Source organism: Cyprinus carpio, chromosome B12 (assembly GCF_018340385.1).
Source record: "Cyprinus carpio isolate SPL01 chromosome B12, ASM1834038v1, whole genome shotgun sequence".
In the NCBI taxonomy this organism is placed as follows: Eukaryota; Metazoa; Chordata; class Actinopteri; order Cypriniformes; family Cyprinidae; genus Cyprinus; species Cyprinus carpio.
In genome coordinates this window covers 9,781,670-9,809,169 of record NC_056608.1, presented here as the reverse complement: position 1 = coordinate 9,809,169, position 27,500 = coordinate 9,781,670, and the positions used below count along the sequence as shown (strand labels likewise).

The window sequence follows — 27,500 nt, the reverse complement described above, 5'->3', positions numbered from 1 at the left end:
CCTGGGGAGCACCCTACCACTGGACACTGTTTAGAGCAGGGGTTGGCAGCTTGTGGCACGCAAAGGAATAATCACTGGCCCTCAAGCAATAGGGAGAACTGCATACTGATGTACATTTTGAGGTAATCAATCCTCAGTCACATAGTCTGTTATGAGCTATAAATACTATTAAAGTGTGAGAATTAACCTGCGCTAGTCTACAGATGCAAGCGGCTAACAGCACTCAATGTCAAAATAACTGAGATGGCTGATCAGGGCCGGTGCCACAGGGGGGCGTGAGGTGGCGTTAATTTAAAGAAATATAATGGTTTATTTTAAAAATATAGTTGCCAAATGCACTGGCTTTCTAGCATTAATATGACGCTACTATTAGCAACAATTTAGGACAGTGCGTTTCACAACAATTAAACATTTTAATTGTTACATGTGACAAACTTTCCGTGCAAGTGGTGCAACTAAGAATGCAGCACTACTGAGTAAGCCATGATTAAATAATTTAACGTTTAATAGAGGGCTAGATGATAGCAATTAGTTGATTACTTCGCTATATTGTTATTGTTTGTTGCTTTTCAAGTTGTTCTAACTTAAAATGATGCATCTTTTAAATGGGTCGCATTCGCAATGAATGTGTTATGTCAGGGATTTGATCGAAGTGAGCTTGTATTCCTTGTAAAGCAGACACAATTAAGTATTTCTGGTGGTTGTGGTGGCATCACTTGTCTGTATTTGTGGCAAAATAGATACCTAAAGGACCGTTCACACCAAGGACGATAACTATAAAGATAACGATAAAGATATAGTTCTAAAAAATCGTTTTTCAGTATTAAAGAACAGCAGCATCCACACCACAACTATAACGATAAAGACAAAGAAAACGATATCGTTGGAATCACTTTCAAAATGATTTTTTTCCAGCTGATGAACGATAAAAAAAGTGACAGCCAATCAGAATCCATCCTGCTGTAATGCGCTAGAGAATTTAAAGCGCCAGACGAGCGTGCGCTTAGAATAAACAGAAGTTATCGTTCTTGGTGTGAACGGGCCTTAAGACATATTTATTTCCTGGATGTCAGATTACCGATACCGAGTATCGGATCAGAGCCGATACCGATACTGAGTATTGGAACGATGCATTCCTAGCTTTTAGTAGGGTCATTCACTCAGAATGCATTTTTTTCATTCCACTGCTGTACTTTTCCATTGTATTTCTATGTAAATGCACTATTCAACGTCTTTGAATGCTGCACTCTCGTCTCAGGTCTTTACAGAAGCTTCTCGCGCATAATACATCATTCTAAGGGTGTATTCACACCAGAAAAGTCCGCTAGTTCTCTTGCTTTGGTCCGGACCAAATACAATGTTGATTTTTTTTTTTTTTTTTTGGTGTGGTTCGCTTTCACACTGCCCTTTTTGCAAGTGAACCAGAAACCTGTAACAAAACCACACATGTGCTTACGGTCATCCATTAATTGGTTATCCATTCAACTGTACCAGTTCGTTTGGAAGCAGACCGAGACCACCTCTTCAACTGGGTCACGGTACGGTTGTTAGGTCCGCACCTGGGTGTGATTGCTGTATTCACACCTGCCCAAAAAAAAAGATCCGCACCAAAGGGGGAAATGAACTTGAGTTCAATTCAATCGAACCAAACAAGACAGGTGAATACACCCTAAAGCACAGTGCTCAAGTTTTCAGCTTCTAAAAACACATCTCTAGACCTTGCTCTTTATAATATATATAATATAATATATATCCCAATCTATCTTTTGTTCTATGCCGTTTTCAGTTGATGAATGAACAGTACAGTGCGCCTCCCATCCAATAAATCGCAATAGGCTAAGCTTTGTGCTTTGTTACTTTTGATATGAAACAAAGTCTCAGATTTCAAATTCGGCCCATTTCATTAGGAAATTCAGGCAATAAATATGTTTTGGTGCTCTTTAATGTTGCATGATAGCACTGTTTAAACTGGGTACTCGCCTGTGCACAGTAAAAGCAGAGCAAAAGACTCATGACAGTTTTATTTTTGTTCTGGAGGCTGATGATCCCGTGTTCTGCTGCCACACTTGAGCACACTCACCACCAACTGGACAGGAGGGGGAATTATAGTTTCAAGTTTATAGATTACCCTCAATGTAATTGTCAAAGTGACAGACGGCCTTCAGATTTTTCCATCACTACTAAAAAAAAACATTTCAATTAACACGACGTCTGGGTTAACCTAAGTTATACCCAGTGACGCAGTGACGCTACTTGACTTTTTTTATCTCAAATGTGGCCATTTTGAGAGAGAGAGGAAGAGTGAGATTAAAGTTGCGGGAATGTGTTGTGAATGAATGACCTGCATCTGTGTCTCTCTCTACAAGAAGCGGAGTTTAGTTACTTCAAAAACAGTGATTTTACCCTCTTGCTGCTGAGAATTAATGTAGTGATTCAGTATCGATTAATAAGTCTCAGGGCAGTGTTGACAACAAGTTACTGAGCTCCAGCATGCACTTGGGGGGTGGGGGGGATTGGGGGTAATATTGGCATAGTGGTTAACCAGAAAAATGAAAAATGGTGCTTCAATGCCCAAAAGGTTGCAGACTCTTGGTTTAGGGAGTAAAATTTACATTTACCCAATGGTCAATATAGTTAAAGAGAGACCTGAAAATGGCTACCTCTACACACAAACCCACAATTCTCAGGTCTAATGTCCCATTTAACAGTAACCTTAAAACAGAAATAACTCAAACCAAACCAAATCTAAGTTTGGAAACCACTAGGAGGGGAAATTTAAATACCTATTTTTGGTAAAGAAGTTTTGACAACAATCTATACTTAAACATTTCAGTCTGAATATGGATGACATGTAAAGGCCTCAATATACTTCCAGTGAAACTGAAGAACAAATGTATGTGGAATCATTTCAAACTCAATATATGACCAAAAAAGATGTTTCAGTGGTTCAATATACAGCACCAAATTGACAAAGTTGAAATTGAGGTTGTAAATATAATTGAAGTTCAGATTTCTGAAATTGAAGGAGCAACACTTTTTTTTTCTTGTTTAATACTTTAAAAAAAAAGTGCATTATAAAAAAAAGATAGTTCCGGTCCCCTGATTCTAATTGGTTGAGCTGCGTTTGTAACTGTTGTAAATTACTCTATAATCATACACCTCTTTTTTTCTGCATCTGTGTGTTGCTCAGCAACCACTTTGTTGCAACCTAATTATAAAAAAAAAATATATATATATTTTTACTGGAATAATGTTTTTAATAATAGCATTACATTTTATTTGCCTTGTTTTAATTAGTGAAACCTTGCTACTGTATGCAATAACCATTTTCTAAAAGCAATAAGCCCTGTGAAGCTGTTGTTTACAGTGAATTTCTAACAGATAAGAGGATTTTAGGCACTCCGCTCCATGCCTAACAATGCCCCTTAGATGTTATAAATTCACTGTTCCAGCTTCTTAGGGATAAATGTTACAATATATAGCCTAATATTTACTGTAAGTGGTTAAAATGTGTATTTCACGTCAACTTTAAAATATTGGACAGCATGGTTTCCCCTGCCCCCTTTTCCCTAGACACAAAGCTCTTGCGGGTTGCCAGATTGAGGACACGCAACAGGAAGAACTGCAAGTCTCTCTGGGTTTTAAGCCATCTCCATCGACCAAATGCATCTTACTTAACTACATACTAAAACGCCTTTGGTTAAAGCGAAATGCCGAAGTGTCTTAGGTCAGGTAGAATCTGCCAGTTCGAAGCCAATTCATTTGCTGGCTTCCCAGGACGATGGAAAACTACTGACAAAGCTGGTACTGGGTGGGGTCACAGACCAAAACAAAAACAGACATTATGCCCCAGGACAGACAATAAAAATAACTTGTTGCAACACTGTTTTTCAACTTGGGATATTTTGTAAATCTCTGCACACATATCATAGTATTTTTAGGATTAAGTCCAAAATGTTTTTTTTACACATGACAGGAAGCCAAAAAATAATTCACAAAAAGAGCTTGATGTTTAGCAGGAACTATACATTATTTAGGGTTATTCGTTAGGATACTGATCTAGGATCTGTTGCTGTTAAGTAAGTTTCATTCATAATATTATAAAATATTTACTGCATAAAATTTCATATCAGTATTGTCCCTTAAAACTGGTAGTATAAAAACTTTTCCATTTCATATGAAGTTGAAAAAAACCCTCCCTCATTTTGCTCATCTTGTGAGTGCACATTTCTCTGAACCTGCCGCGAATAACATGGAAACAAACATGCAAATGTAACATTAACATGACACCATTTGAGCTTTTTTTTTTAAATATATTGCAAAACAAATGTGGGAAAAAAGTTGACTTACACATCCATACTTAAGACCAAACGATATTCGCCATTCACTGATGTTTAACAGGAGTAATGATTAAACTTTGATAAAAATTTCACTTTGAGAGAAATTAGACCAACAACGAAAATTACAAGTTGTGCAACCGTGAAACATTTGTTAGAGGACTATGGAACAAAGTTGCAATTTTAACTGAGAGACAAAACAACCCAGTTGGCAACATGTCATACACAGCGTGCATAGTCTAACAGTAACCTATTCTTTTCATATATAGCCATAAAACACAAACCTTGCATACAAATAAAGATCAGGAATAGCACAGGTTTGCATGTCTACACAAACTACCTAGACTTATAATAACTAAATCCAAAGAATAAACCAGTTTGTTTGCTCCACAAATGGACAGCCTCACTGCTGACTGTTCTCTGGCACAGATGTATCTAAAACAAACAGGACGCAATATTGAACTCACCGTCACAGACTTCAGCGTCATGCCGTGATAAGTTCCCATAGTGTCAATTTTGAAACCCTCCGTTTCTGTAAAAAAATAATAATTTACAGTTCTTAAAAACAATATTTTTCCAATAAGCCCCAATTCCATTTTGGGGGACTTCTTTATAATAAACAGATGATACACTTTCTCTCATCAACAATGGTGTGCTGGTTGTAACAAAATTACAATTTTCTGAACTTCTTTTATTCTGAAAGATGTTGCTTCTTTTCTAAAAGTGTTACTTCTACATCTTCAACTAAAGAGGAACTTTTTTTTATTGTCTGCACAGGTATTTTCTGCATAACCAATTATTCATCATATTTGCTGCATCAAAGGTCAAAACTAAAGCTGATGAAATCCAACTTACCTTCTTTTCCTTTGAATCGCTCCTGATCGTATCTGTTGTAGGCAGCTGGGACTGGCTGTTTATTTCTTATTGCTGGATCCTAAGGGATAAAAAATTGGAGTGCATTAAAAAAACAAAACAAAACAAACACTCCATATAAGCTCCTATGTTAAGAAATAAAATATTATTATTTTTGTTCATTTCATTTTTTTAATAAAACCATTATTTTATAGTTATAATGAACTGATCAAATAGGAAATGAATTTTAAACGCTGTGCTAAAATTGTTTGCACCACCGAACAATGCATTATTAACCACCCAGCCAAATTTGAATGATAAAAAAAACACCAAGTTAAAAAAATAAGTTATCAATTTCTTGAAAAAAGTATTCTCTGCTCTCCCACTCCCAAGAAAGCTGTTGCCTCTCTCAACTGTCAAACATGAATAAATTTAAATAAGGAGACTGCGCTGTTTTGTAAATGAGCACAACCAGGTAACAATGCATTACGTGAAGGCATAGCTAACTAGCAAAATGTAAGCTGTAGTAACTAACGGTAATGACAATAACTCGTGATTGAGTGGGCAAACCACTGATGCTAATACTCTCTAGTTATTAGTTGTGCCTTGAGCTGCATTGCGCAACCCATCGGCGTATGACTTCAGTGATTCAAAAGCATAAGGAGCCGTCTGCTCTCTACGGCTCGAACTCTAATTTGATGTCACACACCGATCGATCTGTGCAGTGCCGCTTCAAGTCAAACCCATGGCCAAAAAATCCTGAAAAATGGTGAAAAACTGTTTAATGGTCTAACTCCACAATTCAGTACTACATAATTAACAGTCTTTGTAACGTGTTTTCATCAATACATTTTAACAGTTATAATATGTTTAGAAATCTCTGAATTGTCTTTACACAGACTTTAAGTGAAAGCAAACTGAGAAATAAAACATGTGTAACAGTATATTGGATCTGGGTAGCTCTTAAAGTGACAGCAGTCCGATATTCCTGCTGCCTTTCATTCATGTTAATCAAACAACAAAATAGATCAAATCTCATTGATCTTGACTAAATCATTTTAAATAAGAAATATTTAATTTACACAGTGAAGAATATGCAGTGATTTTATACAGTTGATTACTTTATACATTGTATGTAGCATTTCTTATTTATTCGTTCTACTGTAGTTTTTTGACCTATTGCTTGTAATTAGTTTCTTATTCTTATTTTAATTGCTGACTGTTTATGTCTGTGAGCAGGAGTGTTTTTTTTTTAGGCTAGTATTAGGTTTTTTTTGTGTGTTATGGACACTGGGTGACAAGAATTATGAAATTTCTATGGAATCAATTCAATTTTGATATCATAAAGACCTTATTTAAAGCAAAAATAACTATATTGTGAAATATATAATATATATTTACAATGAAATAAAATTGTGATACACAATTTTGGTCAAATATCACCCACCCCTAATATGACATGAAACGAATTGCATTTGCTGCATTCTAATTTTTTGCAGTGTTTTGGTGAAAGTACCTATTTTGCCGCTCAATATATTTTCTGCTGCTGTTGTTTAATCATTGCATCATTCGCAACTCTTAACATGGTGCTCTCTGTCCTTAGCAAACAGAAAGCACTTCAGTAAAGTGTGTTTGGCTTATAGATATAAAAAAAAAAAAATTTAAAAAAATTAAAATTCACAGAAAGATCATTACCGTACACAACCCAAAGTTTGTTGTGTGAACAGCTCTGTTGTAATCATGCACTGCGCACTTTAAACTGCTGAAATGGTTCCGTTGTTGTTATTAGGGTCTGCTATTTGAGGAGCCCTGGCTTAGATGTAAAAAACTCATATCAATGCTCTCTCTGCATGACCCAAGGAATCTATCAACATCAGTCCCATTACAATAGGAACCCGAACTTTTTTGAGCACCATCAGGGAATGTTGTCAAAGATGCTTACCGAGTTTCGTAACGACATGTCAATGCGTTCGTAGATTATAGCATTTTATGACAAAATTCAAAATGGCCGACGCCCAAAATTGCTGACATGGAAACATTGGATATCATTTGACTTGGCATGATGCATCGAATCTAAAAGAGACCAGTTTTGTCATTTTTTTGCCCAACCATTTAAAAGTTATAAGCAAAAATATGCATTTTTCATATCTCCTGACCACTAGGTGGCACAGTGCCATAACACTGCAGTAGTCTCAGGTCATGCTTGTTATAACACACACCAAGTTTGGTCTCAATATGCCTAACCGTTGCGGAGATATAGCCTGCATTTTTGTGTGCTTTTTGTAGAATTCTTTTGCATGTTATTCAAGAATGGTTGGATAATCAACTTGAATTCCATAACTTTTTACCAGCATGGTCTGAAGATAATCTGGTTCAATTTTCATGACAATTGGTGCAACGGCCTATTTTGGTGTTCATTCGACTCAAGGATTCAGAGAAAAATTTCATTTTGTTCCTTATGTACCTTTCGCTTTTTTTGAATTTTGGAGTTCATTAATCTCGGCATGAGCCAAGGATTCAGAGGAAAAAAAATTATATTCTGGCTTACAGTTCAAAAGTTATTAGCATAAACATGAGTGCAACTTTGGACTCCAAATTAGCTATGGTGACTTTTCTCACTCTCCTCCATCAGTGTGCCAAATTTCACAACTTTCCCGCAAGCGGTTCTATGGTCTGCCATAGACTTGCGGCGGAAAAAGAAGGAAGAAATCACGATAACGGATATCTTTCGGTGCTTGGCCCCTAATAACAGTTAATAATGGTTGTGTTCACATTTCTGGGGTAAGGGTTAGTTTCACTGAGTGCTGTTCTCTCCAACTCACAGACACTTCAGTTCTCAATTACTGTTTAAGGCCGGGACACACACAAGCCGACTTCAAAGAACTAGCAGCAACGTATAACGACAGTGTTGTCGCCTTCTTTCGCGCATCAGCAGCGTCGGACCAAAAAGCTGTGCTGGAAACACACCGCACAGACTGTAGCCAACGGTAAAAAAACTAACACGTGCATTCTGCGCATGAATATCAGTAACGTTGATAACTTTAATCATTTTAAGCGGCACATGTTGTTCAGAAAACATTCGCTTATTAGAACGATTGGGAAAGATCACGTAACATTTAAACAGCCTTCTGTCTGTACCGCCTTCATTTACATGCTTGTTTTCATCACATTCGGTTTAATTCTCAGCACAGACTCGTTCGCTAAACTGAACATCCAATCAGAGCTCTCACTCTCACCGACAGCCCCGACACCGATTCAACATGTTAAATCATGCAAACTGCCGCCGATGTGAGCCCAACGAGAGCCGACGAGTGGAACACACCAAACAACAGTCGCTCGCCTAAACCATTGGTTTCATTCAGAGTCACTCACCATTGGTTTCATTCAGAGTCACTCATGACAAGCCGTTTTCTTCAAACAGTCAGAGGAAACTAAAGAGTCCTGAAGGCCTTCACTTAATTTGATGCATTCGATCATGTTGAGGAGTTGAAATTTCTGATTTATAAATACATAGTGGCAGTTATTAAACTTGGTAATATTGGACAGATTTTGTAATGTAATATTACATGTGCTTTATAACACAATCTTGTGTGTGGTCTTCATGCAGCTCACATTCTGCCGTCATTACAGTTTTTTTTTTTAAACAATCACAATTTTTCACTTTCAAATCTCTCACGCAGAGAGCACAACAGCAGTCTATGTGGGATAAACTGTGGATCAATTTACCATTGCTCTGACACAAAATGCATTCAATGACTACAGCTTTCAAATGACTTGAATTCTCAGTCAGACACAAACACAGCCAAACTTTATGTAGCCACAAGCAAATTTGCATGTTTATATACTCTTTTCTAAACTGTTAGACTAGGGTTGGGTGATATGGCCAAAAAAAATAAAAAATAAACTTTTCTAGCAAGTTTAAAGGCAGATTTTCGCGGCCCAAGTGAAAGTTGCAGAAACCAAACTGTATAGAAAATGATTCTATCTATACAATTAGGGATAATTTTGAACTATAATGTAAACATGGACAACGTAGCATATACTGCAGTGAACTATAATTGTAAAAAGCTTTTTTTTTTTTTTAGATCATTTTGAGTGAAAAAGTGTTTGTTGGTTGAAAACCTTTGCTAGTGTTTTTGGAAGAATGGCTTGATTTGAGACATATAAAGTGTTTTGTTGGTTTATGGCAAATTTAAAATGTAAAATTAACTGGTGGGCAAAGACGAAGTGTTAAGTTTTGAAAGATGTGTCCTAGAAATAATTTCAAAAAATATAAACAAACAAAAAATATCATTTTCATATTCAGCTGATAAGGAAACAGAAAGCACAAACATCCACACGCTAATAAAGCAGCTCTGTTGTGTACTCACCACCTGAGTTTGGTTTCTGGGTCTGTCTCTGTTCAGGGCCCGACCTTCCTCCCGCGCCTTCACTGATTGTAGGATGGCAAATATATTTTTGGAGAAATTATACAAATCAAAAAGATCATCATGTTCAGGCGTTCATATTCTTTAAATATAGCTAACATTTACCTTATTTTGTGCACAATTGATTTTAAAAGAAAGTATAGCAGGGAAGAAAAAAAAACATCATGAAAAAAAAAAACATGACAATCATGACTTTTAACCAAGTTCCAAGTTTTTAAACAACCTTTCAAAATCCAACCCGAACAAAATAAGCTGGACAAGAAAACACCACCACCTGCAGGCCAACCGTTTTATTTGTTTCATAACCACCAAAACACTGGTCACAAACAAGTGTGAAATCTTAGGGTACATCCTTTTTAATTAGCAATAAACAGTTTTAAATAAAATATATTCGATTGCCCAATTCAAATTATGTACATCTCGATTTCACAATTGTTGCAACTATTCTTCTTCTTACTATTATTATAATTAAAATTAATTTCATTAGTTTAAATAATTTAACTTAGGTAATAAATAGTTTGTAATGTAAACATAAATGTAAATACTTGTTTATAAAAAACCCCCCCCAAAAAAAAGTAAAACAATGGCCCAACTCATCTGTGTCCAACACTTAATATATATTTTTAGTATGTGCATCAGTTTTACATTTTGTAAAATTAGAACAATTCATTTTAACTGGATACACAATCGATTAAATGTTGATTTATTCATTGAAATACATTTCCAATACATTATTGCAGCAGCAGAGCAAATAATTGAAGGGACTTGGTAGCAAAGTTTAACGTCCATGATGGCATTTATATTTATTGTTTTAAAATATGTTAATTAGTGCTGTGTTCGATACATCAATACGATGATGTCTCATAACAGAGATTTGACGATATGAGTAGCTGTCTCAGTATCGATATTGTGGCACTTGTGCAGCAGTGGACCGCTCTTAATTTGAATACAAGAACGGAGAAGAAAAGTGTGAGTTTCTAAAAAATAATGAATAGAGCATAATATATAAACTTCAACAAGATTTAATCTGGCCGCAGAGGAACATAACTGGGTTGCCTGATATAAAGAGACGTAATCCCCGAAACAGAGCTTCCCACTTGCGCAATACAGAAGTATCTGCTAAGTGTGCTACTTATCTCAGTCAACCTGGCAACCATGTGCATGCACTCTCTCTCCACTGTGGATAAACACGCTTGCTTTCTGAAAACACTGGTTAGCTTGCAGTTTAGCGATCTCCACTTCAATATTCTATTCTCAGAAAAGTGTAATTCACAAGTGCTCATTTATAGAGAGAGAGAGAGAGAGAGAGAGAGAGAGAGAGAGAGAGAGGAGAGAGACGGAAGAGAGAGATGAGAGAGAGGCTGCGCGTTGTATGAATTACCACATTTCTCTATTAACAGTGAAGCTGTGGCGTCCTTTTCTTTAGAAACGATGATGTTACCAGTTCCTTGTTGAGAGAAAGATAATGTAGCTCTTGAGCGATTATGCTATTTAATTCATAAAACTGTGGGGCAGCGCTAAAACGTTTGTTCTTGAATGTCTGAGTGCGGCAGCAGTGTGATCTGTGTGAGTGACTGTGTGTGTGTGTGTGGGTGTGTGTATTAGTTTAGAACTCTACTTGTAAATTTTACACGTAGAGAGTGTGTTAGTTTGTGCAAACCTAACCTACAAGCAATGTAAATATGATTATTTAATATATTAGAATGAGTTGCATTACAATATAAATTTATTAGAACGAGTTGAGTACATTATTATTTATGGGCTTAAAAACAAAATGCAAACAATCAGAATATTGTTCCTGGTGGGGAGCGCCCAATGCAAACATAAAACATATGCCATTACCTACTGTAGTACAGTTATGGAGGCCCTTCATAATGCAGAGGTCAGCACTATAGAAATGGCACTATAGTATGCAGTGTTTAATAAACAGCTGATTTACTAAAATTCTGCTGAGGTGAAATTCAGTGCAGAGTCCTGAATCGTGCGTATCGTGACTTTGCTGGTGATACACAGCCCTAATGTTAATGCATAAAATGGACAGCCCCCAGGTTCAGTTTTTTTTTTTTTTTGCCAAGAAAATGAAGGCGTCTCCTCTTACCTTGCCGCTGCTCTGTAAAATGGTGGTCTCGTCCGCCACACTCTCTCTCGGCTTACAATGTCTCTGGTCACTTCTGGTCGTCCACTTCAGCATCCAGAAGCTTCTCTGTTTCTGGGTGATGTCCATCGTCCAGGTCAGTCTTGATGGTGGAACGCTTCTTAGCCCATGATCTTAGCCTTGATAGCAGCGATCTTCTCCACGGACATGGCTTCTGACAGAGACCTAAGATCAGAAGAATAGTCATAGAATAGATAAACTCATATCTAGGAGAACTAAACAGTTAAGTCATGACAAGCTGTGTGTTGGGCACAATGCATCATTCCTTCGATACTGATTATATTCACTAAGCAACACAACTTTATTGGATCAGTAATTACACAAAAATATTAGAAACACAATATCAAGACGCAATTTAAACAACGCAGTTCATCGAAAAATTTTAATACGCTCATCATTTACTGTTGTTTCAAACTTGTATGCATCATTTTCTTCTGCTGAACACAAAAGATGATATTTTGAGGAATCCCCATTGGAAGACAGTTCTTAGTCCCCATTGGACATTCTTAATTCTTTGTTCCATACAATAGAAGTCAATGGAGAATGAAAAATGGTTTCGTTTCCCAACATTCTTCTAAATATTTCCCACAGAGAACCACTTGCATCACGCTTCTATGACCTTTTAGTACATTGCACATATTTTTTGTTACAGTGATAAAATCATACCTGATCTGATCCGTCTGCACGATGCTTTCCTTATGAGCCTCGAGACGAGCGGCCAGACGCTCCTTATCCAGACGCACACGCTCTTCATCCTGAGAATCACATGCATGAATCATGAGAGGTGTCCAAGCGTGTTGCTTTTCAGCATTTTATTATATCTCTTACCTCAACCCGAGGCTTTTTTGCCTCTGAAGACACTTCATCTGCTGCCCTTTTAACTGTTAAAACAATTGCCATTTAGTGCCGGGTAATGTGCGATCATTCAGTTAGAGGCACTTTTGACTACTTCTTAAATTGAAAAAATGACATGCTCTAAAATAAAGATCTTATTATGGCCTTTTACGTTTATTTTAACGACAAGAACACACTCCAATCAAAATAAAGCTCACACACCTTGCGTTGGCCTTTGTAAACCGATCTCGATGGGAGCGCTTCTGTCGATACTCGTTGAGGACGCTGTAAAGTTTGATTCAATGACAAACAGGTAAATAATCATGACGTTTTAGACACGGCAATGTCTGCGGTTCCCCGTCACACTTACAGCTTTCTCCGTTGAGATAGGAGAGCAAGTCTTTTCTGTCGGGTCGTCTTACAACAGGGATGTTCTCTGTCTGCAATCACAAAAACAGGCTTACGCTTTACTTTCCAACCACTGTGCACACAAACTACATTATAAAAGAAAAGCATAAAGATAAGGATATTTCCTGTTTATAGACAGCGAACTAAACTTTAATTAAAAGCTGAGTTTAAAAAGATCTTGCATTAAGCAGACTGCCGAATTTTGGGAGAGGGAGGGTTTAAATGTACTTAAATATCATGAAAATAAATTACCAATACATAAATAAATAACAGACTTTAAAATAAGTGTTTTTGTACGTACCGCGGCTCTCCGCACATAGGACGGGTGAGGAAGATGCACATTGTTGAGCAGGAACAGAATCGAGTCAAGAGTGTAGTACTCTTTAGGCTGTCCCTCTTTTCCGGTTCTGGAATTACATTAAACTGCATGTTAGCAAGAAATAACAAACTACACTGTTTAAAAGTTTATTCTGAATTTATCCCCCCAGCATAATTTCTATGCAAAGCTGGATGGAAAAAAACCTTATTGTATATGTCCTGTATATGTTTGACAAGATTTTTTTTTCTGATTAATTGCAACACAAATGAATAACTAACTGAACCTGCAAGCCAATAATTTGTGCCCCTTTTAAAAAGATGCATCGAAATGCATTACAATACACAGCAACCTTGGATAAACCTTAAACATGACGCATAAATAATATTAGTTATAGTTACAGTTATAGCACCTTGCAAAAAAAAAAAAAAAAGTATTGCTGTGGTTCCATGGTACAGTAATAGTATTAATTACTATATGAGTAACATATGAGTACTATTTACATGTTACTCCAGTGCACTTAAAAGTATGTTACGCCCAAAAACATACTCTGAAGATACTACTTTGTGGCACCAAGTGGTTTTAAACTCTCAGTCAGAGAAGATGCTAATGATTCAACAGCAACAAACGAGAAGTTGCGCGCGCAGCATCAGTGCAGCCTAAATGTTGTCTATGCAGACAGCTCAATTGCTTTTATGCTACAGCCAAAATATTAGTTACAAACTCCCTGTGTCTATACACGTATCCACACTGACTTACAGACACAGAGCACTTGATCCTGTACACAAACAGTTCAACACAACACGAGTCCATCAGTAGCGCGTTAGCAGCTAAAGCAGCTCCGCTTCAAACAGCACGAAGAGCTGAGCGGAACAGGCGCGCGCTTACCCCCAAATCACATAGTTAGTCTTGACATTTTTGGGCCAGGAGAATTCTCCGAAGATAACTTCATCCCCTTTTGCAACAATCTCCTTTTTCTGGATGTTGTACTGGCGCAGAACACTCAACACGTCCGCCATGATCGCGCCTCCTCATTAAGACCCAGCAACTTCTCGGTACAGGGGCTTGCCTCGAACAGCGCCTAGATTAAATTAATTAATTAACATGCTTTTTTAATCGTATTTGTTGAGCTTCAAACGCAATGGAGACAATATAAGCAGGATTGTTTATACAGGTGGATAAAAGTTTAGTATTGAAAAATATTTAAGAGTCGAATGCAGAGCTCAGGCAAACCAGGGGCAGCTAAACCGAGCCTCAGGTGCCACTGTCAAGGATCATATAATATACAGATATATGTATATATGTGAAAGAAACATTTATTTTAGATTTCTGTTCTATAAGCCAAAATAGTATGAACTTAATTTCACACACCTTCAGTTTTAAATACGTTTTTTTTTAACTTTATTAATTTTTTTTTTCATTGTATCACTTGTATTTATTGGATTATTGTCTTCTTAATAAGTTCCTACTTTATTCTTATATTCAAATATTTTCAGCCTATCATATTCTCTAAAAATAAAAAAATACATATATACTATTAACACTTGGAATTAGCACTATAACTGCTACTAATAATAAATTCACATTTTACATCACATAGACTTGCTGTGAATAGAATACAGTCCGAACAGAATTAACAAGTATCACAAACAAATCACTCTCAAAAGGCTCTTTATTAATTGATAATTAATGTGTTATTCACAGAAAACAAAAAAATAATAATAATAATATTTTATATATATATATATATATATATATATATATAATATATATATATTATTTTTAATGTTTTTGAAAGAAGTTTCTTCTGCTCATCAACACACACATATATACAGTACAGGTCAAAAGTTTGGAAACATTACTATTTTTAATGTTTTTGAAAGAAGTTTCTTCTGCTCATCAAGCCTGCATTTATTTGATCAAAAATACAGAAAAAAAAAATGTAATATTGTGATATATCATTACAATTTAAAATAATTGTTTTTAAATTTATTATACTTTAAATTATCATTTATTTCTGTGATGCAAAGCTGAATTTTTAGGATCATTATCACATGATCCTTTAGAAATCATTCTAATATGATGATTCATTATCAAAGTTGGAAACAGTTCTGCTGCTTAATATTTTTTTCAGAACATGTGATACTTTTTTAGGATACTTTGATGAATAAAAAGTAAAAAAAAAAAAAAAAAAAAAAAAAAAGAAGCTATATTTTTAAAATATAAATATTTTGTAATAACAATATACACTACTGGTCAGTAATTTTTTTTCTTTCTTTTTTTTTAAAATAAAATCAATACTTTTATTCAGCAAGGATGTGTTAAATTCATAAAAAGTGATAATAAAGAAAATATATTATTAGAATATATATTATTAGATTTTTTTTTTTTTTTTGAATAAATGCAGTTCTTTTTAACCTTTTATTCATCAAATATATTAGACAGCAGAACTGTTTCCAACACTCATAATAAATCAGAATATTAGAATGATTTCTAAATGATCATGTGATAGACTGGATGTTACATGTGACACTGAAGGCTGGAGTAATGATGCTGAAAATTCAGCTTTGCATCACAGGAATAAATTATTTTTTTAAAGTATATTCAAATAGAAAACTATTATTTTAAATTGTAATAATATTTCACAATATTACTGTTTTTTCTGTATTTTTGATCAAATAAAATGCAGGCTTGATGAGCAGAAGAGACTTCTTTCAAAAACATTAAAAATAGTAATGTTTCCAAACTTTTGGTCTGTACTATATATATATAATTTATTTATTATTTATTTTTATTTTGACAGAACCCAATTGGTAAGGGGAAACATCGTGTGTAGTATAACCTTGAACATGATTTTTGGCTTTAAAGACTATTTTATTATTTTAATAGTGTTAATAAACTTTATGAGGTCACCTTATGAAACAAATGTATTGAGCAATATATATATATAAAAATTAAAATAAACTTTGGTAACTTGCTATCATGTTAATTCAATAAAAACGTGGCAAATAAATTTCAAATTGTATCCCAATTTTGTAACATCCATGAGAGCACAGCCTTTCATTATTTGTCATATATATATATATTATCCCAAAATTCAAGAATTTTAGATCTAAATTATCTGTAATATTACACAAATAGGTACATTCAGTATCGTATCTCAAAAGGAACAGGTAGTAATTGTCTACAGAAGTTTAGTGTTTGTTAGTCTGTGCCTACTTCTTCCTTACGTCATAATCATCTGAGCAGCGTTAGCAAATATTTAGAACCTCTGTTTGACACTAAGAGGCACAAAGAGCAAAAGAAAATGCAAAAAAGTAACTTTCTACACATATAACATGAATCTAGAAGCAAGATCCTTTAACAAGCGCTAGAACTCAATCCATTCACCTTCTTCACAATTCTGAGACGTTATTTAGTTCATCAAAAGTGTGCCAAAGAGCAAACTGCTAAATCTTCAGCTCAGTCTCAAACAGACTTAAGTGTCAAGCCTCTCTTGAATCATAATAAACGGTTATTTGCGATCGTATGTCACGTATTGAGTGACTGGGCCACAGAACACTTGAGGTATTTCAGCATTAAAACATTACCGATGAGTCTTCATGGGTTTCATTTCAGTGACCTCGCAAATGGATTCTGCTTTATATTTCTCTCTGATTTTTGTGGAAGATCTCTGGAGCACTTTCAGCTTGATGTTTTATAGCATCTCATGACACAGAAGATAACACGAGTGGAGACATAGGCCTCCAAAAATATAGTACATTACTTCCAGTGAAGGTGAGACACACGTGAACTTCTCAGAAATGAGCATTATTTCACTGGGCCAGGTTAAAAACATACAGTATGCTGAATGAATATCAGTATCACTTTGTGAATTTGCTCTCTGTGATTTTCACTGCACCTAATCCAGCCTGCTGGATATTCAATTAGAACTGGACTCCAATCCAAACTGCAAAAACATGATTTCCAAATTAAAATGTTGATACTTTTTTTTCTGCATGTGGGGCGCATCCATGTCTCACTGTCCTTTCAGAAAACCGACTGCATGCTACAAAACAAACAGCTTTTAAATGCCATCGAGTGCGAAGTTACGGATGACATCAACTGCTTGCGAGTCGAAGCCACAGATGTCCAGCATGCCACGGTCTTCAGGGTCGGCGACGGACAGGGAGCTGGCAATCAATCCACACACAATCAGTTTGGAAAATAAACCGATTTTCTGAAAAAAGAAAACACAAACAGGACAAAAAATTAAGAAAACTATGCTAGAAGTAGTGTCTTCAATTGATGTTTAATTTGTTTATTACACGATAAGCCAACTAATTTTGAAATAAATGTTTTTTTTTCAGCAATGACATGATCAAAAGTGACAGTAAAAAAAATATATATGTTACAAAAGAACTATTTCAAGTAAATACTGTTTTTTGTTTTATGTTGAATGGCTATAATTAATGGCTAAAATTAAGGGAGAAATGCATTTAATAGAGACATATTATTGATGATTATTCATAATATTTCATTAATAATAGGCTATAAAAGATGCCATTAAACACATACTTAAAATATACCATCTTAATGTTGATTCTACATTAATTTGGAGATTCGTTGTGTAATTATGATAATATAAATATACTATATTAATTAGTATTGGGTGTAATGCGTTACTGTAATAAATGACTTATCCACTGAAAAAGGATTACTGTTCATTTTTAGGTAATTTAATAACAGTTACTTAGAAAGTATTTGCATTACATACTGTAAATAATTTAAACAGTTCTAAAATCAATATTGAATTTGAAATCTAATTTTCTTTAGATTCAGATTTTAGATTCAGTGTAATTAGTAAAGTAATTTAAATACAATATTGATGATGTAATTAGCAATTAATTGCTTTTTGAAAGTAACTTACCCAACACTGATATTAATATGCAATTAATTTCAGAAAAATGTGTGATTAGATTTTTTTTAATCGATTGAAATCACTAATAATAACCAGAAATGTTTCTTGAGCAGCAAATCAGTATATTAGAATCATTTCTAAAGGATCATGTGACACTGAAGACTGGAGCAATGATGCTGAAAATACAGTTTTGCATCACAAGAATAAATTACATTTTAAAATATATTTAAAAAAGAAACCAGTTATTTTAAACTGCTATAATATTTCACAATATTTCAGTTTTTAAACTGTATTTTTTGCAAATAAATGCAGCCTTGGTGAGCATGACAGACTTGAGTGTAGCATATATTTGACAAGATTTATCTAATAAATGAAACTAAATCACAAAGTCTCATGACTTTTGGTTTCCCTTTCAGGTTGCACTCACTTGTCTATACGTCTTCAGTGTGTCTGCTGGATTTTCCCTCCCAAACGTTTGATTATTAGTGAAAATGATGAAGACGTCCACAGTTTTATCATTCTCTGAGGCCCAGGTGATGGGTAAGGCACAGTCTGTGCTGCCCCCAGGAGTCTAGAGAGAAGTCACATATGAATTAATATGACTACAGATCAACTAGATCTAATCATTCACAAGAGGGTTTGATAATCGAGTTTTTATCATGTGAATACATTTAGGATTCTGCTATTATAATGTGGTCTTGCAGCATTAACAGCAAGCAAGAGTAACATTTTTATAGCTCATGCACCGTGTTACCTGGATGAGCTGCGCTGCCACCTGCATAAATGTCATATCAGAAGAGACAGCGCAGGGACGAACGCTTCCTTCAGAGAAAACCACAATCTGCGCGTCTGGCTCCGTCTGTGCTATCACCTGCCATTAATATAAAGACAATCAACTACACAGGAAGTCTAAAATTATTGTACATTTTAACCCTATAAAGCCTACTGTATCATAAGAATCAAATGATACGCAAATATGTAAGGCTCCAAATTATCAACATGATCTAAACTTGTTGAAAAACCTGTTGTACACAATCAACTACATGCCTTCTGTCATCTGACTAATAGTTTATACTTTTTTACCAAATAATTAAATGTTTTGCTGTGAAATCTTTACTGATTTTTATAAACTAAACATTAGAATATTTTTTATATATTCTCAGTAATAAAACAACTTATGTTTACTTGATTAGCCACACTAAAAAAAAAAAAAAAAAAAAGAAAATAGGTTAAAATGCATCAAATATGATCCATCCGGTTTTTGAGAAACATTTATTTGTGCATCATTGTATTGCAATGAATTATTCAGTACGTTTTGCCCCCACAATAAAAACCATGGAGTATGGTCATAAAACTAGTAATTTAAATATTATATTATTTAAACATTATATAACTGGGGGATTTAGAGCTGGTTTTTATATGGATTTTATGCAACTAATTTACTATAAAGGCTTGATTGATTTACATCACAAACTATCAGAAATTCATCTCACTTTAAATATCAGCAAACGCACCAAATTTACCTCAAGTTTGGCCACTAAATAAAATCAAGGTCTTTTTTCACAATTCTTACTGTATCATAAAATATGAGCTATAAAAGCCTGCTCTATCAAATACAATATTTAACAAACAAACAAAAAAACGTGCAAACTTTTTTTTTCAGATTTCTGTTTATGTTTTGTCTAAATGTTCTCATGAAAAAAAAAAAAAAAAAAAAAAATGTAATGCTTTAAAGGGTCAGAGGTGTATATCAGCTACTTTCAGACATGACCTAGCATGCAGAGAGCATTAACGCTAACTCAGATCAACCAAAAGTCTTGATCTCATGGGGTTTGTATATTCTTGGTGGGTTATAATCACCCTTTCACTATTCTTAAAGTGTCTGAAAAGTCTTTTCATGAGTCGCATATGAGAGGAGTGCACTGGAGAGGCCATCCATCGATGTTTACAGGACCAGAGTGTCCCATCAGAAAAGGAATATGCATGGAATGTGAAATACGAGCGGGGCGGACCCCGACAGCCACATACAAAATATTAGCTTAAAATATGACATCAGTCTCTTCACAGACTTCATCGTGCTGCGTAACAGTATTGGAGTAAGTTTGCAGTGGTGTTTCTTACCAAACACATCGCCGCTGCCACTGCCACAGAGCTGATGGAGCTGCCGTGAGTCACGCTGCTCAGAGAAGAACTTACATCCACCGCCACCAGAAAGCGCTTGCCTGTGGGCTCCACAGTCTGCAGACACAAAGAGATCACAATATGACTTCTGCAGTCAATGCAAACAGTGTGTTCTATAGCTTATTTCACCACGGCACTCACTGAAATACTTCTGCTGAAGGCGCAGTCCAGGGCTTGAACAAGCTCTCTGTCCGGATCCCATTTCAGTTTGCTACGCTTCCCGTGACCTCTCTTATAGTTTTCAGACGCCACAAGAATGTTGAAGGGGTGTGTTTTTGCCTGAAGTCGTTGATTTGAAAGTCAAAATATATATTCAAAAATAAATTTGTTTTTAAATTTCCTATTAATTTTTAAATTGCACTTAAAATTCACAAATGCCACAAAATTAAAAAAAAAGACACATTTTACTTAATAATATTATTACTACTAGAAAATAACAAAACAAGCATTATTTATCTTAAAGAAATATAACACTTAGCACACAGCAAACCATTTAAAAAGGTTTTTCGGTTTGTGTGTGTATACATATACATACCATAATACATATATATATAATTTTTTGCCCATAAATATTTGGACATTTTAAATGTTATTCATTAAAATGTATGAATGCCATTAAATTAGAAAACATTTTCTTTGTGAATATTATTACCACTACAAAACAACAAACAGAACATCATTTATCTTATATAAATATACTAATTATCTGGTAACCATTAGAAAAAAAGTTTTTAGGTTTGCAATTATAAAACAATACATATTTGTAGTCAAGTATTTGGACATTTTAAATTTCATTTGATATATAAATGTCATTAAAATAAAAAAAATTTTGTTTAATATTATAAATACTACTGCTACAACATAACAAATCAAGCATAATTTATATTAAAGAAAATTAACACACAAAAAGGTATACTATGTAACTATAAAACATTAAATATTTCTATATTCAAGCATATTAACATTCTAAATGTAACAAAAATAAGCATTGTTTACCTAAAAAAAATTATTAAGAAATATAATTAGGTTTATAATTATAATGCAGTAAATATACTATTACTATTATGTTGATAGGTAATTAAAAAAAAAGTTTTTAGGTTTGTAACAATAAAACATTAAATATTTCTATATTCAAGCATATTAACATTCTAAACGTAATGTATGAATCCCACAAAATTAGAAAACATTTTAATATTTTTATTTCAATTTTAAAATAACAAAAACATAAATAATAAAAGCATAATTATAAGTATTATATTGAAAGGGAGTGTGATTCTCTATTCGGGCACATGTGTGAACCTGAGGAGAACTGACTTCATACATCCACTAAAAACTGATGATTCAAGTTCTCGTGTCAGTCGTTTGAAGACACCATTTGTCTCTAATGCAATGACATTCATGTATTTAAATATCCAAATACTATTTATAAAACTAATAATAACATGTAATAGAAGAGTTCAGAAAAACTGAAGCAAGGAGCATTGCTGGATGCTACCATTGTCTTAAAATGCTGACCTTTTTCAGAGCGGTCTCATCCTGAATCCTCTCACAAACAGCTGCAACATCAGCACTTCCTGCTGCCAGAACCTTGTTTGCTGTCAGCTTCCCCAAATGCTTCAATAAAACAGCAACGGGCATCTCTTTCAGCAGTGCTTTCCATACCTAAAAAAGGACCAATAAGTACACTGTCATCACATTAAGACAAAAATCAACAAATGCTTTCAGCCTCTAGGAATGGAGAAGCAATACTTCACACTAATTTCACTACCACAGCAGTATATAATAGCATTTAAACTTCTATTGCAAATGTTATTAGAGTTAAATGTGGTTCAGACCTCTTTGGACTTGAGGTGGTGGGTCAGGATCTGCTCTTTCTCCAGACTCTGCTCCTCAATGAGGTGAATGAGCTCCTGTTCATCAGTGCAGCGCTTGGCTTTCTCCACAGCCTCCAGATACTCAAACACCTTCTGCACATCCTCCGAGTTCTCTTTATCACCATACGCTTCCTGAACCCCTTTCCAGCCTTTCGTGATGTATTTGCAAACAACTGCAACGGCTGTAAAGAACAAGAAGACATGCTCAGCTTTCATCATGTGACTTCTGACGCAGAAAGCATTTCCTTCTAAATACAGATGAACTATTTAAAATAAAAGCTGATAAAGGCTGTAGTTTAAACTGATTACAGTTTTTTTTGTTTTTTTTTTGCATAATACTAACAAACAATATTCTTTGGCGAGATCATTTTAATAATAAATATTAATAAGAGAGCTCAGAAGTAATTCAAATGTTTTATTACAATTACATGGCATGCTGAAAATTACTGTATTGCATTTTTAGAGTTTATATCCACATTATATATATTGATTTAAAAACCCTAATGAAAATATATTTAAGACCTTTATTTAAGGTATGTATTGTTTCTCACTGAACAGAATTATTAATATTATTAATATACACTTCTTTATCATTATTTTGATAATTCCATAACTTATATTATATTATATTTATAATAGATTTATTGTGGCATATCGAAATGATTAGATGTTACAAAAAGTGCCATTAGAAATTAACAAAATTACTTGGCAAGATAATTTTGATGATTCATATCAATAAGAGGGGCTTGTAATCTGATTACATGATATGCAGGAAATTACTCAATGTATTTTTATCTTTTTTTTTATTCAGAATTTTTATAAAGATGGTGTAGTTTTTTTTATTTGCATAACACTAAAGAACAATTTTGATAATAAATATTATGAGGAGGGCTCAGTGTTTATTAAAAAAAAAATAATTCTAATTAGATGATATGCTGAAAATTAATGCATTGCATTTACATGTATTTTATGATATAAATGCTCATTTTAGAAGAAAATTTCAGACGGCATGCAAAGGCTTTGGCATCTGACCTCTTCATACACACACATACATATATATATAGATATATATATATATATACATATATACATATATATATATATATATATATATATATATATATATATATATATATATATATAGATATATATATATAATATATATATACATATATATATATATATATATATATATATATATAGATAGATAGATAGATAGATAGATAGATAATATTTTTATAGGTTTTTTTTTCTTTTTTGATATTTCTTCTATTTACATATTTCTTCTATTTGTGTTATGGCATTCAGAATCATTAAATAGTCATTACAAAAGTGCCTTTAGAAGTCAATATACTGGTTATTTCAATACCAATCATAAGCCTATGGCAGGTTACCATCCACAGCACACACTCACTGTCATTGGTCGGCTTCATGTGGGACAGCCTGAGGAGGTCCTGGTGGGACCAGCCCGCTCTGTGCTTGCACTTGGTCACGGTTCGCGCCAGGCTCATCCCGTCCTGGCTGTTGTACCAGTCCGCCACGGCCCTCCGCAGAGCCCGGCCCCACATCCCAGAGCCCTGTCTCAGCTCTTTCTTATACTGCACGAACGTGAAGAGCTGCGCGGGCGTCCGACACAGGTCCTTCAGCGCCCGTAAGGCGGCCTGCCTGGTCTTGCAGTCGCCGTGCTGCGAGCAGACAGCGAGGGCGAAGAGGCTGGGCTTGGCACGGACAGCGTGGCCCTCCAGATTGGAGCGTCTGATCTCCTGCACCACCTCACAGCCGCGCCCCCCCTCCATGAGCTGCATCAGGGCCAGGGCGCTCTCTATGCCCAGAGCACACTCTCTGGTGCTGTAGGTGGCGCTCTCAGAGCCGTAGCAGAGGAAGCGGCGCAGACTTACAGCTGCGCTCACCGATCCGCCCGATGAGTTCAGCACCTGTTCATTAACAGCTGACAGCTGCTCTGGAAGAGATGCTGGATCCATATTTAACCGTCCTTCAGTCCTACAGACAGACCACATCAACACTGTCAGCAGACATGCATGCATTCTGTTTCGTGCTGTAAGACTGGACAAATAAATAACCATTAAACCAGTAAAAACATCATATTAGTAGAAGATAATATATACATTATTAAAAATATGAATATATATATATAAAATAGATATCTATAGTTTATTTATATACACACATGACATAAATATTAAATATAATTTAAATATGTATATTTATATACAGTACTATATGATATATAATAAACAATTAAGTATAAAAAATAAATAAATATGTACTGTTATTGTATGTATATGTGTGTATAACAAATAAAATTACAAATAACACATAAAATAAAATATAATTATATATAATAAATATTTATATCTATCTTGAAATATTTACTTCGGTATAGTTTTATACACACACACACAAATATATATATGAAAGTGAAAAAAAGTGAAAGTGAAAAATATGATATAAATATGATATAAAGGTTATATGTAAAAGATGTATGTTTATATACAATAATACAATATATAATAAAGAAATATTAAGTATAAAATATAAATGTAAATAAATAAAGATGTAAAGATATCTTTAGAAATGTACTTTTAATATTTATGTATACATAACTTATAATTTATATATATATATATATAAAACTATATATAGATATATATATATATATATATATATATATATATAATATTTACTAATATTTACTTATGTATAAGTATGTATTTGTTTTACACACACATACGATAAATATTAAATATAATATTTAAAACATGTATATTTATATACACTAATATATTATATAATAAAGTAATATAAAGTTTAAATAAGTATTTACTTTTTATATTTACGTGTGTGTGTATAACATAAAAAATAAAATTTAAAAATAATATATAAAAATAAATAAAAATAAATAAATATCAAAAAAAAAAAAATATAAAAAAAAAACACACACAATATCTTTCTTGGAATATTTACTCATATATGTACAGGTGTTACACACACACACACACACACACACACACACACACACACACACACACACACACACACACACACACACGGTATTACATACAATCACGTTTGTACTTGTTCTGTACCAAGTGTTAAATGGACAATAATACATGCTAAGTTATATAATAATAATAATAATGACACGGCTTTTTAAGTGCAACTTGTTGTAATACAACTCTAAGTATACTTCATTGTAGCTTTTAACATTTAAATAAACCAGTATATATATATGACTCAGCTCTTTAAAGCCTGCCAGACTGAGCGGGAGCGCATCATTGTTTTGTCAGCTTTATGAGGCTCAGATCGCTAGCTCTTTTAATCCTGTTAGCCGGTTAGCCAGAGCGAACAAAACCTCCTCAAAATACACGCATCCAGCCAATAAAGTTTACACTGAAGTGCTCCATCACACCCATACTACATCACTGATCAACAACACCCAGACCACAACCTTTAAATCACATCACACACACACACACGATGAAGCAGGGAGGGGTCACGTAACGTTAGACGGACATCGGCTAGCCTGATGCTAACACACATCACTAAACTCTCTCGCTGCTTGAAGGAGAACATCAAAATGCAGCTGGAACACTTTTAATAAATCCAAAAGCTCTCTACCTGCTGCTGTCCTCAGCCAAAGTCTCTAGATCTTCCCGAGAGTCACAGCTCCTCCCTAAAAAATTCAGCCTCGGGGAAGAAGAGAACAGCGAAGATTCCTGACTGAGCTCAACACAACGGGCGCGTCTCAAAACCCAGTGACACTCCTAACTAGACATCACTGGCGAGCACTGGAACGCGGTCTCCGTAACTTTATAGTAAGGATTGGATCTTTCCGAGTTAATAGAATCATGCGATATCATGCACACGTTCTTCTGACTCTGAACGCGCCATTTAATGCCCTAAAACGCTGTCTAGGTAGGCAGCTCACTAGGTTTTGAGACACAACCCCCCCAAAAAAACTAAAAACCCGTCCCAACCCAATAGTATCCAGCCGTAGGAAAATAAACACACAAATACAGGCAAATGTATAAATATAAATTAAATTATATATATATTACAATAATATATATATAATATACTTTACAATATTCTAGAATCAGATTGTTTTTAATAATATTTAATTCTTTGAAGCCCAGAGAATTTCAACAGTAATATATAAAAACCTTATACATGATATATAATAAAAGCAGTAAAATATAAAATGGATATATACACTTGGGAAATGTTATATCACCTTTATTATTGAAAAAAAGAAAGAAAAAAATTTAATTGTAGGCTACACTGCCCTAAAAGAGAAAAAACACAGTAGTTACGCCAACACAGTATTTTGACTGACTTGAAGTAAATTAAAGTGAACGAAATAAAGTTTTCTAGAAATATTTTATCTGTACAGTACATGGTAATTTTCTATTAAATATACAAAAGAAATATATAAAAATATACAAAAAATCAATATGATAATAGTAATTTTCCAAAATGATATGTGTTCCCTTTCATAGGTCACTTCGATGCTGCGTTGACGCCACCGTTCGCTCAAAGCTAATCATCTGTGCCCTAAGGAACCATCTCGCGTTCTCAGCGGTTTTTCTTCGAGCAGTGTTAACACCTCTTCGCGGACGCGATGAGTTTTCGGAAGTGTAAGGAACCGTGTACCAGGTTCATCACAAAGGGAGACACTCATGAAAGGTGCGTAGTGTGCTTGGGCTTACATCACGCACAGGCAGCGCTTAGTGGCCTTTCTTCTTGCCCCCCTTTGTGATAGCCTGCGGCTTAAAGTAATGCGCTCGAGGGTAGAAGTATTTTCCAAGGTTGCCCCCGCGTCCAACCCCCGCCGTGTCACTTCTGCGGCTGCCGAGGCACTGCACGATGTGATGGTTTGGGGAGACATGTGCGACATAGACTACGAGGACAGCACTGCGCTGTAATTCTCTCCACGTTGCTCGCTCTCCCCAACTTGAGTACAGGAAATGGACATGAAATTCATGGAACCCGTCGTTTTTTCAAATGAGGGTTTACAGCCCACCCCGGAGGCATACGATGCTATCTCCTTCGATTGTGGACAGCATGACGACGATGTCTTATCCACCGTGGCCTCAGAGTCTGAGGACTTCATGGCTGATGCATGCAGCCCTCTCCCTCCTAGCGGACAGGAGAAGCGTGCTTCCCCCTCCTACAGTGAGCTGTTGGACGTGGTT

General features: G+C 34.8%; 1 protein-coding gene and 1 pseudogene across 1 annotated transcript; both read right to left on the bottom strand.

The window, feature by feature from the left end:
- LOC109059656 overlaps window positions 1-14,677 on the bottom strand; it is a 44,338-nt pseudogene extending 29,661 nt beyond the window's left edge.
- A 2,648-nt stretch (window positions 14,678-17,325) lies between these two features.
- ro60 (Ro60, Y RNA binding protein) lies at window positions 17,326-26,175 on the bottom strand. Its single transcript, XM_042735249.1, has 9 exons — window positions 25,924-26,175; window positions 23,699-24,285; window positions 22,246-22,466; window positions 21,926-22,072; window positions 20,552-20,689; window positions 20,351-20,467; window positions 18,984-19,100; window positions 18,657-18,800; window positions 17,326-17,548 (listed from the first exon to the last, which is right to left on the bottom strand). The coding sequence occupies exons 2-9, from the start codon at window positions 24,264-24,266 to the stop codon at window positions 17,396-17,398; spliced, it is 1,605 nt and encodes a 534-aa protein (XP_042591183.1). The 5' UTR covers window positions 24,267-24,285; window positions 25,924-26,175; the 3' UTR covers window positions 17,326-17,395.
- Window positions 26,176-27,500: the final 1,325 nt, after the last annotated feature.

What these genes read in the sequence shown, in the direction of transcription:
- ro60 (XM_042735249.1), bottom strand. Translation starts at nt 24,266, where the DNA reads ATGGATCCAGCATCTCTTCCAGAGCAGCTGTCAGCTGTTAATGAACAG. An exon ending in TGGCAGCGCAGCTCATCCAG is followed by an intron (nt 18,801 to 18,983) that starts GTAACACGGTGC and finishes ACTTCTCTCTAG; the next exon opens with ACTCCTGGGGGCAGCACAGA. An exon ending in CACTGAAGACGTATAGACAA is followed by an intron (nt 17,549 to 18,656) that starts GTGAGTGCAACC and finishes TTCTTTTTTCAG; the next exon opens with AAAATCGGTTTATTTTCCAA.